Here is a 13,972-nt window from a genome sequence, read left to right on the forward strand (position 1 = left end):
AATTACAAGAAAATTAATGTTACATAAACCTAATTTTGAAGATGTTTAAATGTTAAGAAATAAAAATTAGGTTCTCTAACATCTGGTTGTTTCTAAACCAAACATCCCCACTCACAAAAAATAAAAAATCTTTTATGGTCCTACCTAGAAATATGTCATCCTGGTGTCTTCTGTGGTTTTTTTTTTAATTGTACTAGCTTTTTATTTTAAGTATATGAGTGTTTGGCTCACATATTTGTACACCACATGCATGCCTGGTACCTCCAGAAGAGGGCATCAAATTCCCAAAGATGGGTTACAGACGGTTTTGACTTGCCCTGTGGGTACTCAAAAGAGTTGAACCTGAGGCCTTGGGAAGAGCAGCCAATGTTTCTAATAGGTGTCCTATTTGTTTATCTACTTATGTATTCAAAAGTATAAGGGTGTTTTTGTTAATTTCTGCTGAATGAAAAATGTGGTCCAGTGGGGGGGGGGGGGATCTTTGGAAGCCACATCATTTTTAATTCCTTTAAATTTACAGAACTTCCCAAAGCCAGATGCATTAACTAGAAATTTTGTACCACCATCTTATAGATTCTGAATATTATAAAATATTTCTATGATATATACATAGGAAAATAAAAAGGCACCTCAAAAAAAAAACCACCAGATAAAATACGTAAGAAAAACCTGACATTAAGCATAGGGGGGAAAAAAGGGGGTAGAAGAAAAAAAAAACCAACTTACCAGTTTAACAGCCTCTTGTGCTGCTTCTTTTGTACAAAAAGTGACAAACGCATAACCTCTGTTGAGACCAGTGAGCGGATCCATCATTAAACGAAGATCCCATATAGGTCCAGCTTTCTCAAATAATGGAACAAGCTCATCCTCAAACAGATCTCTGGGGATCTTCCCCACAAATATCTGGAAAATAAATATGAATTCACAATCATGAAGAATTCTTTAGGAAACTAGATAGCTGTGGGTTTTTTTTTTTTTAACTACAAATGGTACAAGTTTAAGTTTCTTTACCTCAGTGCCAACAGAAGGCTGCTGACCTGAATAAACGGAATCTGGAGGTGGTCCTCCATACTTCCTCTGACCTGTAGTCACATCAAGTGTGTAGCCTGTTCTTTCCAAAAGTGCCTTGAAAAGTTCAAAATGTTATTAATGCTTCATTCACAAAATACAGTTATTATTTAAGTCAATCCCGTTCAAATATTTCATTATCTTAGCAACATTCCTCCATACAAATTTATAAGATCTGTTTTAGAATTCTCCCTTTTATGTATATCATCAACATTTCAGATTCCTGTGAATATCAGTTTTTATTGGCCAGTTAATTACTGAGCAATAAAAATTAAAATCAATCCATCAGCAACCTGCAAGATGTATATCCACTCTGCTAAGAAAAACCTCATTAAAAGCAAGCATGGCTTTAATCCCAGTACTCAGGAGGCAGAGCCCAGTGGATCTCTGAGAGTTTGAGACCCGCCTGGTCTACAGAGACAGAGTTCCAGTTCCAGAGTTACAGCCAGGACTACATTGAGAAAGAAATTCTGTCTCAAAACAAAACACACACACACACACACACACACAAGGAAAAAAACAAAAAGGAATACCTCATTAAAACTGCAACAATTTGACTACTACCCAACTCTGGATTTCTTATACCCCACCCCAAGATACACAATACCATTTATGGGCATTTTGTCACCTCCAAAGATACTGCTCCATGCCTTAAATCGTTGTCTATAAACTTGGGAGGCTATATGAAAAGCTTTTCTATTACTTTCTGTCAAAAGTGTTATGTGTCACAAACATGCTTCATTAAGAAGAAAATAGCCACAATGATTTTGAAAAGCAATAAGAAACTACAACCATAAGCTGGGCAGTGGTGGCGCACGCAGACCTTTAATCCCAGCACTTGAGAGGCAGAGTTCGAAGCCAGCCTGGTCTACAGAGTGAGTTCCAGGACAGGCAGGGCTACATAAAGAAACCCTGTCTCGAAAAAAACCAAAAAAAAGAGAAACTACAACCATAAGTCTAGATTTATCTCCCTCAACTTGTTATTACATCATTACAGATACAAGTGACAAAAAAAACATATGTAACCTGTCTAGCCATTTAAGCACAAAATACCCGTTCTCTAATCTATCAACTATGAAAGTTCTCTAAGTAACAAAACTATTGTATGAGCTGACAAAGTAAAAAGACCATATCACGAAACTTATCAAAATGTTGTTAAGAGATTGGAGACTGAGTCACCTCAATCCCCCATAATGTAATCTGTTTTACTCAAAGTGAATTATATATGAAATTGTGGGAGGGACTATATATAGGGTGTTTGCTTAATGTAACCTATTCCCCCCCCAATAAACTGATTGATGCAAATGTATCAATTTAAAAAGTATTCATAAACTTTGAATCAAAGTTTCACAAAAAGCTGTATGATCTAAATAGCTTTTTTATTAGCACTCAAATTTTATTCCTTAAAGGTATAATAACACTATGAAGGGCTAGAGAAATGGCTCAGTGGTTAATAGCATTAAGGCCCCAAGTTCAAATCTAAGCACCAACTAACTCTTTTCAGAAATTCTTAGTAAATTTTCCAATCACACTGACACAATTGCAATAGAGATTACAATCCCCCCCCCCTTTTTTTTTTTTTTTTGGTTTTTCGAGACAGGGTTTCTCTGTGTAGCCCTGGCTGTCCTGGAACTCACTTTGTAGACCAGGCTGGCCTCAAACTCAGAAATCCGCCTGCCTCTGCCTCCCTTGCTGGGATTAAAGGCGTGTACCACCACGCCTGGCTTTATAATCCCCATTTTTATTGGAAAACTAAATTCATTCACAATCATGTGTAAAACTCATGATTTCTGTTAACTAGTAATTTCATTTTCCAATCTTGTCCACATGACCTACGCTTTCTTTTCCAATACAGGTAAAATATACATTTATGCCCTTCTTAGCAACTGGTTTTCTTAAACCATAGCCCTGCCTCAAGAAGTGGTACCTTATTAAAGAATACCAACTAAAAACTAATATAAACCATACTCTTTTAACTTTAAAATCTCACCAAGAACACTACCTTAATTATGAGGCCATTTAATCTTCCTGTGACCTTAAATCCAACCAACCTGAAACAAAAGATACTTTCACTCCCACCAATTGTCTATGCTTTCCATAGATGGTTGTAGAAATAACCCAATAAAAGAAACAATTCTTAAATTCTAAATTCATTGGGACCCTAGCCAAAAACAAAAAACAAAAACAAAAACAAAAAAACCCGCTTTAAATTTTTCTTACAATTTGGAATTGACCGCACAGGTTGGATTTAGTGGCCAGACAAAAGTCAATGACTTTGAAAAAAACAAAAATAAAACCGGATATAGTACTTCCCAAAGTCTAATTATTACAAGACAATAACCTTAGAAATATATACACCCCATGCCACACTTCAGGACTATTTAACAGTTAGTAAATAACTGAGACGGACTTAAAGCCACAGAAAGCTTTAGGGACATACCTTAATCTTTGCCTCATCTGGTCCTTTACTAGAGTCTGCTACTTTGGTCCCCTGTTTTTCTCTCTGCCTGTAAGTCTTCATGACTCCACATAAAAAGGCACTTTTGTTCTGTAAAGACATTTACCATTCATATTTAACATTAAGTTTATGTCTAATAAATTTAAATTAACACATCAAAAATATTTTTTTAATTCTTTCTACACTGACATGAAATTAACATTACCTGAACATGAGAGAGATCACTGTCTTTAAACTGTTGAAGCACTGCCAATGCGCCGTCTTCATTGAACTCTTTTAAAGCTTCGATAGCTCTTTCATCTAAATCACTATGTGCAACTAGCCCTGGAGAAGAAAAAATTTAGTGAGTTATCACCTTTTAAATTTTCTAAATTATTTCATCAGAGTCCTGCATTGGGTAATACAGGTACACATATGACAATGATTCTACCCTCCTTGCCCTCCCCTTATCTACATAATGAAAAACATACTAAAGTCCTCTTAACCACACAGAAAGGAGTCAACGTATTATATCCTGTTTTTGTGTCCAAGTAGTCCTGAACACTGCAATATTTCTACAGTAAATATATAGGCCTACAAATCCTAAAGTCAACCAACACAACACCAAGTGTAACAACTGAACCTCTCCTCAAAGTCAAGAACCACTAGAAAAAGGAACCACCACACCAAGAAAGACAAGAACTAGCCTACAGTTACCAAGTTATTAAACAAGAATCCTGCTATAAAAATACCTCAAAAAGTCACATGGGCTCCTCTCAACATTTAGCAGCTGTTGCTACTATCATATACTATCCATCAGGCCAGACAGCCTTCCCCTAGGGAGGTCTATTCCCCCATTTCAGCCCTCCCTCTACACTTTAACCTCTAAGCTCAAACCTAAATTAACCAACTATCAGAACAAGGCAAAGCTCCAGTTCCCACGTTTATTGGAAACCACAAAAAGTTGCTATTTTAGCTCAAAGCCAGAAATCCAATAGAAAAATTTCATAATGTTATTTTGCAAGTGTTAGTTCTTACCTGCAACGTAAATTTCATCTAGTTTTTCAGCAACTTTCTGTGGTAAACCAGCATCAAGCAATGTCTGAAAATTTTCTGAATGGATAACTGCTGAAGTAGTATCCATGGGCTCTTCAGTACCATTTCCATTAACATGTTCTGTAGCCATGTTTCCAGAGATCTGTTCAAACGCAATAAGCAAAATTAAACTAGGATCTTCAAACAGAATAGAGGACAATGACAGTCCCAATCTTTACTTTCTCTACCACTTAACTACAACCAGCCAGCCTGAACCTCCCTTGAAAGAAACCTTAAAATCACTATCGCCTGACAAGCCAGATTTTGGAGCTCGGGTACAGAAGGACCGATTCACTAGATTCTTCCTGAGCACCACCCCTGACTTCACCTGCTAACACTCACTGAGAAAAACCTTATTACAAATGAAGCCCAATCAGCACAGCGACCGGCCCAGCCTGCCACATGCAGCAGTTCCAAAACGGAGAATAAGGTGTGTGAAGCAAGCAACGCTGGGCTTGTCTCTCTCCAAGGTAAACCAGAAAGTGCGCTTTTCCCGCCTGCCGCTTATAGATCAGTAACAACAGCCAGCGAAGAACAAAGCGCTCACACAAGCCACCTTCCCACCACCCAATTCCTCCACCCTTCACCCCCACACCCCAAAGCCCGCCCCCGACTCCGCACCCGGAGCGGCAGCCTCGCCACTGCGGCCGCCAGGAACCCATTAGAAACACGTGCTCTGCGCCTTCAAATGTCCTACAACTTCCTTCAACGGAAACCCACCGAGTACCGGGCCAAGACGGTCATCACCGCCTCCCAACATCAACCCGCAGTCGCGGTGCGAGCCCCCTGAACCGTGCAACCGCACCATCTCGCCCCTCAACACTGAGGCCGCCGCGGCGCCAGGCCACGGGCTTTCCCCGCCCCCCAGCGCTGCCGTCTCCGCCGTGACACATGGCTCTCCGCCCCGGGCGCTCCCGGGCGCCCGCGACCCCCAGCCTCCCGCACCCCTCGGTGCAGTGGCTGCGGCGCCGAGGCCGACAGCCCGCGCGGGGAGGGCGTTCCGCCGCCAAGCACACGCCCGCGGGAGCCGAGCACCGCCCAAGCCCGCCGGCCGGTCGCGGGACAGCACCCCGCGCCTCTCCGCCCACTCCCGCGCCGCCGGCCACGACAGCACCAAGTCCGCCGCTCGCGCTCCGCGCGGGCCATCGGGCTGTCGAGGCGCCTCCTCCCGGAGCGCCGCAGACAAAGCCCAGCCGCGGCTGCACATGGGGAGAGGAGGAAGTGGCGGCGCGGCCGCGGCCTACTCTCCGGCAGCCCCGGCCAACGTGCTCTTCTCTCCCCCTTGGAATCCATTTTCCAGAAAAGCCGGTTTCTCCCCGCGCCGCCCTCCCCCAAGCACCCTCCACAATGTCACGGAGCTCCCCTCCCGGACCCGGGGGCCCGCGGTCGTTACCTCCCCGCGGGGCTGGGGCCGAGGAATCCTGTCCGACCGGGTCGGCTGGCGGGGAACGCGTGCTCGCTGCTCCCTGTGTCCGGCGCGAGTGGAGCTGTTGTAAAATGGCGGCCGAAGCTCACGCCGCTGGCAGCAAACCCGATCCAGTTCCACTCGCCTCCGAGCGCGCTCCCGGTGCGCGCGCGCCCCCGCGTGACCCCCCTTCCCTCCCCTCCCTGGCGCGTCCGCTTCTCTCCCTCACTCCCTCAGCTCAGCCCCTGCCCTCCGACAGCTCCTCCTTCTCCCCTCGCCACCTCCGCCGGCCGCTAGCCGCCCTGTCCTCTCAGCCTTCGTCCTTCCTTCCCTGCACCTCCTCCCCCAGCTTCCCCACTCCCGTCCGCGGCCGCTCACACACGAGTGGCCGCCCTTCTTCCTCTCTGGCTCTCTCTGGCTTCACGCCCTCCCTCGCTAGCTCTCTCTCGGCCCCGTCCCCAGTCCCTGCCGAGTCGCTCTTTCTCTCTCCCGCGCTGACGTGACGACGCAGACGACGCCGCGGGACGCGCGCCCGCGAGCCCCGCCTCTCGCCCCGCCCCTAACTCCCGGTCGGGGGGGGGGGAGAGACCCCGCCCTTCCGCCGCGGCGACAGCGAGGGGCCGAGTGAATGAGAGACCCGCCCTCTGTGCGGACACTCCCTCTCGCTCCGCGGGCGGGGCCGCCGGCTCGGCGTGTCCCACTCGTTCTTTGTCAGGAGACAAGCATATCCCCACCCCGCCCTCCCCGCCCCCCACCGCCCCACCGCCGGCCTGGGCTCCGAGGGTGCCCGACGTTGGCTGCCCGCTCTGCCGGGGCTGGGGCTGTCGCCGCCGCGGCCGCCCCGCGCCCTGGGCGCTGGAGAAGCTGCAGGCGCACGTGTCCCCCGGGGCGGGGCGAGGCGAGGCAGACAATGGGGCTGCGGGGGAGGGGAGCTGCACGGGGAACGGCGGAGCTCGGGGCCACCCGGTGGCGGGGCTGGAGTTCGGGAGTCACCCCGGGGAGCCCCGGCTTCCGCTGCTAGACAATGGGGTATCCCGCGGCCCGGCGCGCGCCGTCCTCCGCTTCCACGAATACCCTGGGCGGAGGGAGGGGCGCCGCGGGTTTGCGAGGAAATCCCTGTGCCTCCGGCTCGGGGATGACAGGGAGGCCAGATTTGGAAGCTTAACCGACCCGGTGGTGTTGGATTGTGCAATATTCCGTTTCTGTCCCTGGCCTTTTAAGCAGTTAAGTGCTCCTCCTGGCACACTTTGAACAACTTGAAGCAGCACAAAGCTGCGTGATTAGGACTACTGTGAGGGAAATGTGTTTCTTTTCAAGCATCTTGGCAATTAAATGTTATGTGAAGTGACATTTCCTTTGTAACCATTTACTATGGACAAGAAAGACAAGACAAAGGCGTTTGTATCTCAGGCGATATGGATACTAATTTTATCCAGAGCGACTGTAATGAAAAATGGCATTATCCTCTTTGAAAAAAAAAACAAAAAACTACAATTAGAAAGCTACTTGTTCTTCCAAATGAGCTTTATGCTATGATAAGCCAGTAAGTAGTCCAAGGAAACTTAGATAAACACTCTTCAAAGTGCCTAGACACATAAAATTGAGCTTTTTTTCTGTTGACAGGTGGATCAAGTAGGAAATATTTCTGAAGTACTGCTATCCAAAACCTGCTTAATAAGGCTTTGCCTATCCACCGCCTACATCCCATACTACCAAACATATCCTTGCTATGGTATTTAATTAATTCAGCAAGATATTATAGTTAGTACCACAAAAGTCTGGATAATGATAGCATTGAAAAAACAACCAAAGTGGTAATAGAAAGACCGTAGGTTAAACAAGGTGGAGAAAGTTTGATACTTACAGTTCTTATTTAATGAGCCCTGAATAGAAAAGTGCCCCTCCCTAGGCAATGTCAAGAATTCTCGAATTGAAACCTCTCCTCTCCAACTCTGACCTAAATTCCTTTCATGTTTTAGACCCTTTTTTTCCCCTTGCATATTTTAAAAGATTTAATTATCTGTATGTGTGTGTCAGCATGTGAGTATGAGCATGTGAGTGCAGGTGCCCACAGAGGCAATGGATCCCACTGGAGCTGGAGTTACACGCAGTTAAGAACCAAACTTGGGTCCTCTTAAAAGAGCAGTAAGCCCCCTTAACTGCTGAGGCACGTCTCCAGCCCCCATACTTTTTTGGTTTTTTGGGTTTTTTTTGTTTTTTTTAAGGATTTCTGATAACTCCTGTGTTTCAAAAGAACCTGAGCACCAGATCCTTCCTTTAATGTGTAATCCCAGCAGGAGGAAGAGGCTAAATAGCAAGTGTCAGGGCAGCATGCTCTCTGAAAAACAAAACAGCCAACATGCACAGAGTTAGTTACCATTGACAATCATCTATTAGCATGGACAGTCATGCCTTAGCGTCCAACAGCATTAGTTGTAAAGGAATCATCTAGGACATCCTATTCTCCCACTGACACATCAGCTAATCCAATCCTGTGGGTTATCTCCTCTCCCAGAGTTCCATATCTGCCTTTCCACAGCGAAAAGCCACCACCCTTTACCCTGTGCACTAAAAATAGACCCATCTGATTCATCCACTCCCGACGTTCTGATCCATTCAAGGCCAGCCTAAATCTGCATGTGTGTGTGTGTCTCCTGCCTCCCCCCACCTGTTACAGAAAATATCCTAGGAAACACTGGTAGTTCGGTGGATGATCCTGCTTGATCTCCAACATCTCCCCCGACCCCTAAAAAGAAAAAAAATAGACTTAGGAGAAACTCCTAGAGTGTCTGTGTATGTCCTGCCCCTCACAGTCCCAAGGAGCTCAGCTGGCATAGCATGACCTTGACTTTCTCATACGTCTTCCTGCGCCTCCCAAGTGTTGGGACTGGCTTTCTTTAGCTAGGCAAACACTCATTTGAGCTACATCCCAAGCCAGAGAGCTGAAATCTTTAAGCTCCCCATTTCAGCTATTTAGCCAGCCACGGCTGTCTTTTCCTTAATTGTGGCATTTCTAAGGTAGTTCAAACTAAAGAACCTACTCAAAAGTGGTTGGTGTCCTGGGCAGAACTTCATAAACATTCAGTCATGCCTCTACTAAACACTTTTTCCCTTCTTTTCTTCTTTAAACTATATTATTTTATTTATTTTATTTTTTAGGTAGAAGGGTGGAATCCATTATTTTTGTGCCCTGGCTGGTGTCCAGGGCAGAGCTTAAAAAAAAAATAAAATCCAGCTGTATTCTCTACTAAACACCTTTCCCTCTTTACTTTTTAAATTTTTTAAACTTCTTTTTTCTTTTTTTTTTTTTTTTTAGAAGGAATGGGGGAATCCATTAATTTCCCAGAATGGTCTCAAACTGGTATGTTCAAGCTATACCCCCGCATATCCTCCCAGGTAGCAGGGACTACAAGCAAATGCCACCACACCCAGCTCACTTGTCACCTTTCAAAAAGAAACACCTAGTGTAACTATGCTCCTGGCACTCTGGTTCTAGACCTGATACTAATATAGGGAAATCCCAATAAGATAAAACCTGAACTGGGACAGGCAGTGGTGGCGCACACCTTTAATCCCAGCACTCAGGAGGGAGAGGCAGGTGGATTTCTGAGTTCTAGGACAGCCTGGTCTACAGAGTGAGTTCCAGGACAGGCAGGGCTATGTAGAAAAACCCTGTTCTAAAAACCAAAAAGAAATGAAAAAAAAAAGAATTTAGAGTCTATATAACATGTTTCAGGTTAGGCAGGCCTACATAATGACACACTATATCAAAAAAAATAAATCTGAACAAATGATTTTTATCTGACTTTGTTTTTATCATGGTTTTTTTTTTTAATTGGGTTTGTTGTTGTTTTTTGAGACAGAGTTTCTCTATGTCATCCTAGCTTGTTCTGGAACTTGCTGTATAGATCAGGCTAGCCTCTAACTCAGAAATCCGCCCTGCCTCTGCCTCCCAAGTGCTGAGATAAAGATGTGCACCACCACCTCCCAGTGGTTTTATGGGATTTAAAAAAAAAAAAAGAATAAAAATATATGAAAGTGCTGGTATAAGAGGTACCCAGTAAATATGGGTACTTGTTTCTGTATGTGAAGTCTCTTTGTTATCTAATGCAGACTTCATGTTGCATTATGCCAAAGAATAATAGACTGGCCGGGCGTGGTGGCACACGCCTTTAATCCCAGCACTTGGGAGGCAGAGGCGGGTGGATTTCAGAGTTCGAGGCCAGCCTGGTCTACAAAGTGAGTTCCAGGACAGCCAGGGCTATACAGAGAAACCCTGTCTCGAAAATCCAAAAAATTAAAAATTAAAAAACATTAAAAAAAAAAAGAATAATAGACTGACATCCCTAATCTGCTATCCAATGAAACTGAAGATTTTCTCATCTTAGAACTACTTCTTTCTTGTTTAAAAATCATCATTGCCAGGAGGTGGACAACCAGAACAACAAACTTCACAGAAACAGTATCTCAAAACACCAAAAAAAAAAAAAAAAAAATCACTATTATTGTAGGGGGAATAAGGACACATAGCAAATTAGTATGAAGATTAGAAGACAACTCTGTAGGGTCAGCTCCCTGCTTGCGTCTTTACCTGAGTTCCAGAGATCAAACTCAAGTTGCTAGGCTTTTATGACAAGTATATTTACCCACTGAGAAATTAAGATTTACTTATCTATTTTATGTATGTGAATACTTGTCACTCACTTCAGACACACCAGAACAGGGCATCAGATCCCATGACAGATGGTTGTGAGCCACCATGTCGTTGCTGGGAGCTAAGCTCAGGACCTTTGGTAGAGTAATCAGTGTTCTTAACCACTGAGCCATCTCTCCAACCCTTAGTTTCTTTCTTTCCTTTCTTTTTTTTTTAACCTTAAACTTTAAGGTTTAAACTTTTAAAAACATTCAAACTCTCCAGTTTCACATTATTTAACTATATACAAATGCCTTTTGTCACCTAAGGTCTTCTTCACTTGAATTTTAGCTTGTCTTTATTAAAAACTAGAGGGGGGGGAGTCCACTTTCCCCATTATATGGACCCGTATTACCGTAAAAAATAACAGCGATAAACCTAGGTATGGCTGCACATCCCTGTAATCATGGCACTCTGAAAGTTGAGGCAAGAGGACCAGAATTTCAAAGTTGGGGTTGTTAAGATGGCTAATCCCCAGAACGCACGTGTGAAAAAGGAACATCAAGTCACTCAAATTATCCTCTAACTGCTACATGTGCATCAGTACACATACATCCACAGGTATAAACATGCCCACAAACACACAAGAAAGAAAAGGAAAGAGAGAAAAAAAAAGAGGGGGGAGGGAGGGAAGGAAGGAAGGTTGGTTGTTTGATTTAAGTACAAGGCTAGAGCCAGAAAGATGGTTTAGTCGGGAAAACACTTATTTTATAGAGAGGGGATGGATTAGTGAGTAAGAGCAGTTGCTGCTTTTCAAGAGGACCTCGGTTCAATTCCCAGCACTCATATGGCAGCCAACAACTGTCTGTAACTCCAGTTCCAGGGGATCCAACACCCTTTCCTGGCCTCCACAGGCACTGCAGTGGTGTACATGCAGGGAAGAAATTCATACACAATAAATAAATAAATAAATAAATAAATAAATAAATATTTTTTTAAAGCTGCCAATCTGAGTTGGTTAGGAGCACTTACTGCTCTTGCAGAGAGACTACACAGCAGCTAACAACATCTAATTCCAAAAAATCCAATGCCCTCTTTGTCTTCTCTGGTCACCAGATACAAAAGTGGTACACATGCACTTTCACAGGCAAAATCATTCAAATCCATAAAAACAAACTAGTTTATAAAAATCAAACAAACAAACAAACAAAAAAAAAACCTGAGGGGCTAGAGAGATGTCTATGTCAGTGAACTGTATGTTAGGCAAGTAAGATAGTCTAAGTTAACACCTCAGCACACATGAAAAATAATAAGAGGCACACTCCTACACTCCTATTATGTTAGCATGAGGGAGGCAGAGACAGAAGGGGCTCAGAGCTCATCCAACCTAGCCTAATCAGGTCCTAGTGAGAAACCCTGCTTCAAAAACAAGGTGAGCAGTCCTGAAAATTGATACTAGAAGCTTACCTCTAGCCTCTACATACACAAACATATATGCACATATATATACACACCTGCTTGTGTACACACACACACACACACACACATGGAAAAACAAAGAATGATCTCTGATTTTGGATATCATTCACAGCATGTATGTAGTGAAATTATATTCACTGTCCTTGACAATTTTTTTTTCTTTTTTCTTTTTTCTTTTTTTTTTTTTTTTTTTCTTTTTTTAAGACAGGGTTTCTCTGTGTAGTTCTGGCTGTCCTGGAACCCACTCTGTAGATCAGGCTGGCCTCGAAGTCAGAAATCTGCCTGCCTCTGCCTCTGCCTCTGCCTCCCAAGAGCTGGGACTAAAGGCATGCACCACCACTGCCCAGCTGACAATTTTTTAAAAATATTTATTTATTTATTTATTTTATGGATATGAGTACATTGTAGCTGTACAGATGGTTGTGAGTCACCATGTGGTTGCTGGAATTTGAACTCAGGACCTCTGAGTCAGTCAGTGCTCTTAACCACTGAGCCATCTCTCCAGCTCCAACAATTTTTTTTTTTAACAGAAGATCTCTCTATATATCCCTAGTTGGCCTGGAACTCACTAGGTAGGTCATGCTGGCCTTGATCTCATAGAGATCTACCTGCCTCTGCCCCCCAAGTGATGAGATTAAATGTATGCTCTACCATGTGCAGCTGATAATTTGATTTTAGTGTTTATAGATAGCATGTATATGAAATATAAACAATATTTGTAATGTAATATGAAACCATCAATTGTTGACTAACTGTGATGGTTTGAATATGCTTAGCCCAGAAAGTGGCACTGTTAGGAAATATGACCTTAGCCGGGCGTGGCACACACCTTTAATCTCAGCACTCCGGAGGCAGAGGCAGGTGGATTTCTGAGTTCGAGGCCCACCTGGTCTACAAAGTGAGTTCCAGGACAGCCAGGGCTATAAAGAGAAACCCTGTCTCGAAAAACAAAAAAACAAAAACAAAAACAAAAAACCTCATTCTAGCTGCCTGGGAGCCAGTATTCTGCTAGCAGTCTTTAGATGAAAATGTTGAACTCTCAGCTCCACCTGCACCATGCCTTCCTGGATGCTGCCATGTTCTCGCCTTGGTGATAATGGACTGAACCTCTGAACCTCTAAGCCATCCCCAATCAATTATCCTTTAAAAGTTGTCTTGGTCATGGTGCCTGTTCATAGCAGTAAAACCCTAACTAAGATACCAATCAAGTTTTGTAATATTTGTTTATATTCTCAGACCCAGGAGACTGAGGCAGGAGGATCTCTGTCTCAAAGACCCTATCTCAGAAACACAAAAGCTGAAGGCTGAAGAGGTGGCTCCGTAGTTGTGAGCATTTGCTGCTTTTACACGGTACACAAGTTCAGATCCCAGGACACAGGTTTGGCAGCTCTCAGGTACATCTGTAATTTTAGTTGCAGGCAATCAGACATCCTCACTTATAGCCTCCTCGGGAGCCACAAGCGCTTACACATAAACACATAGATGGACATACTGACACATACATAAAAGTAATAAAAGTAAATTGAAAAACAAAATTTCACTATTCATTTGTTTCACTATTCTTTTCAGCCATATGACCTTTGAAATAATGAGAAAGATGTTGAATTGGCAGACATGCAGGCAGGATTGCTTGGGTTCTTGTTTAAAATTCTTCCATTAACTCAAAAACACTTTTTTAAAAAATGACACCAGGTAGTGGGAGTCATATGCTAAAACATTTTTTTTTTCTTTCTCAGGAGAGAAAAATCCTCTCACTTATATTGGGGAGGAGGGTCTACAACACAATATCCTTCTTTAGACAGAACTATGAAAACCTGTCAAAGAAGAGGAGGAAGAAGAGGAGGATGAGAAAGAG

The 13,972-nt window shown here is 43.8% G+C and overlaps 1 protein-coding gene across 6 annotated transcripts in view; it reads right to left on the bottom strand.

Moving 5' to 3' along the window:
- Window positions 1-6,529, bottom strand: part of Syncrip (synaptotagmin binding, cytoplasmic RNA interacting protein) — a 33,228-nt gene extending 26,699 nt beyond the window's left edge. For 3 of the 6 annotated variants that reach the window (NM_001284328.1, NM_019796.5, NM_019666.2), the window contains exons 1-6: window positions 5,994-6,335; window positions 4,544-4,703; window positions 3,732-3,850; window positions 3,509-3,616; window positions 1,012-1,125; window positions 727-903 (exon numbers count right to left, since the gene is read on the bottom strand). In NM_001284328.1, coding sequence (NP_001271257.1) covers window positions 727-903; window positions 1,012-1,125; window positions 3,509-3,616; window positions 3,732-3,850; window positions 4,544-4,691 — 666 coding nt within the window. In that variant the 5' untranslated portion in view covers window positions 4,692-4,703; window positions 5,994-6,335. Of the gene's footprint in view, window positions 1-726; window positions 904-1,011; window positions 1,126-3,508; window positions 3,617-3,731; window positions 3,851-4,543; window positions 4,704-5,993 lie in introns of all 6 variants that reach the window. The other 3 variants (XM_006511293.4, NM_001311113.1, XM_006511294.3) reach the window with 3 other exon arrangements.
- Window positions 6,530-13,972: the final 7,443 nt, after the last annotated feature.

Source organism: Mus musculus, chromosome 9, assembly GCF_000001635.26.
Source record: "Mus musculus strain C57BL/6J chromosome 9, GRCm38.p6 C57BL/6J".
NCBI lineage: Eukaryota > Metazoa > Chordata > Mammalia > Rodentia > Muridae > Mus > Mus musculus.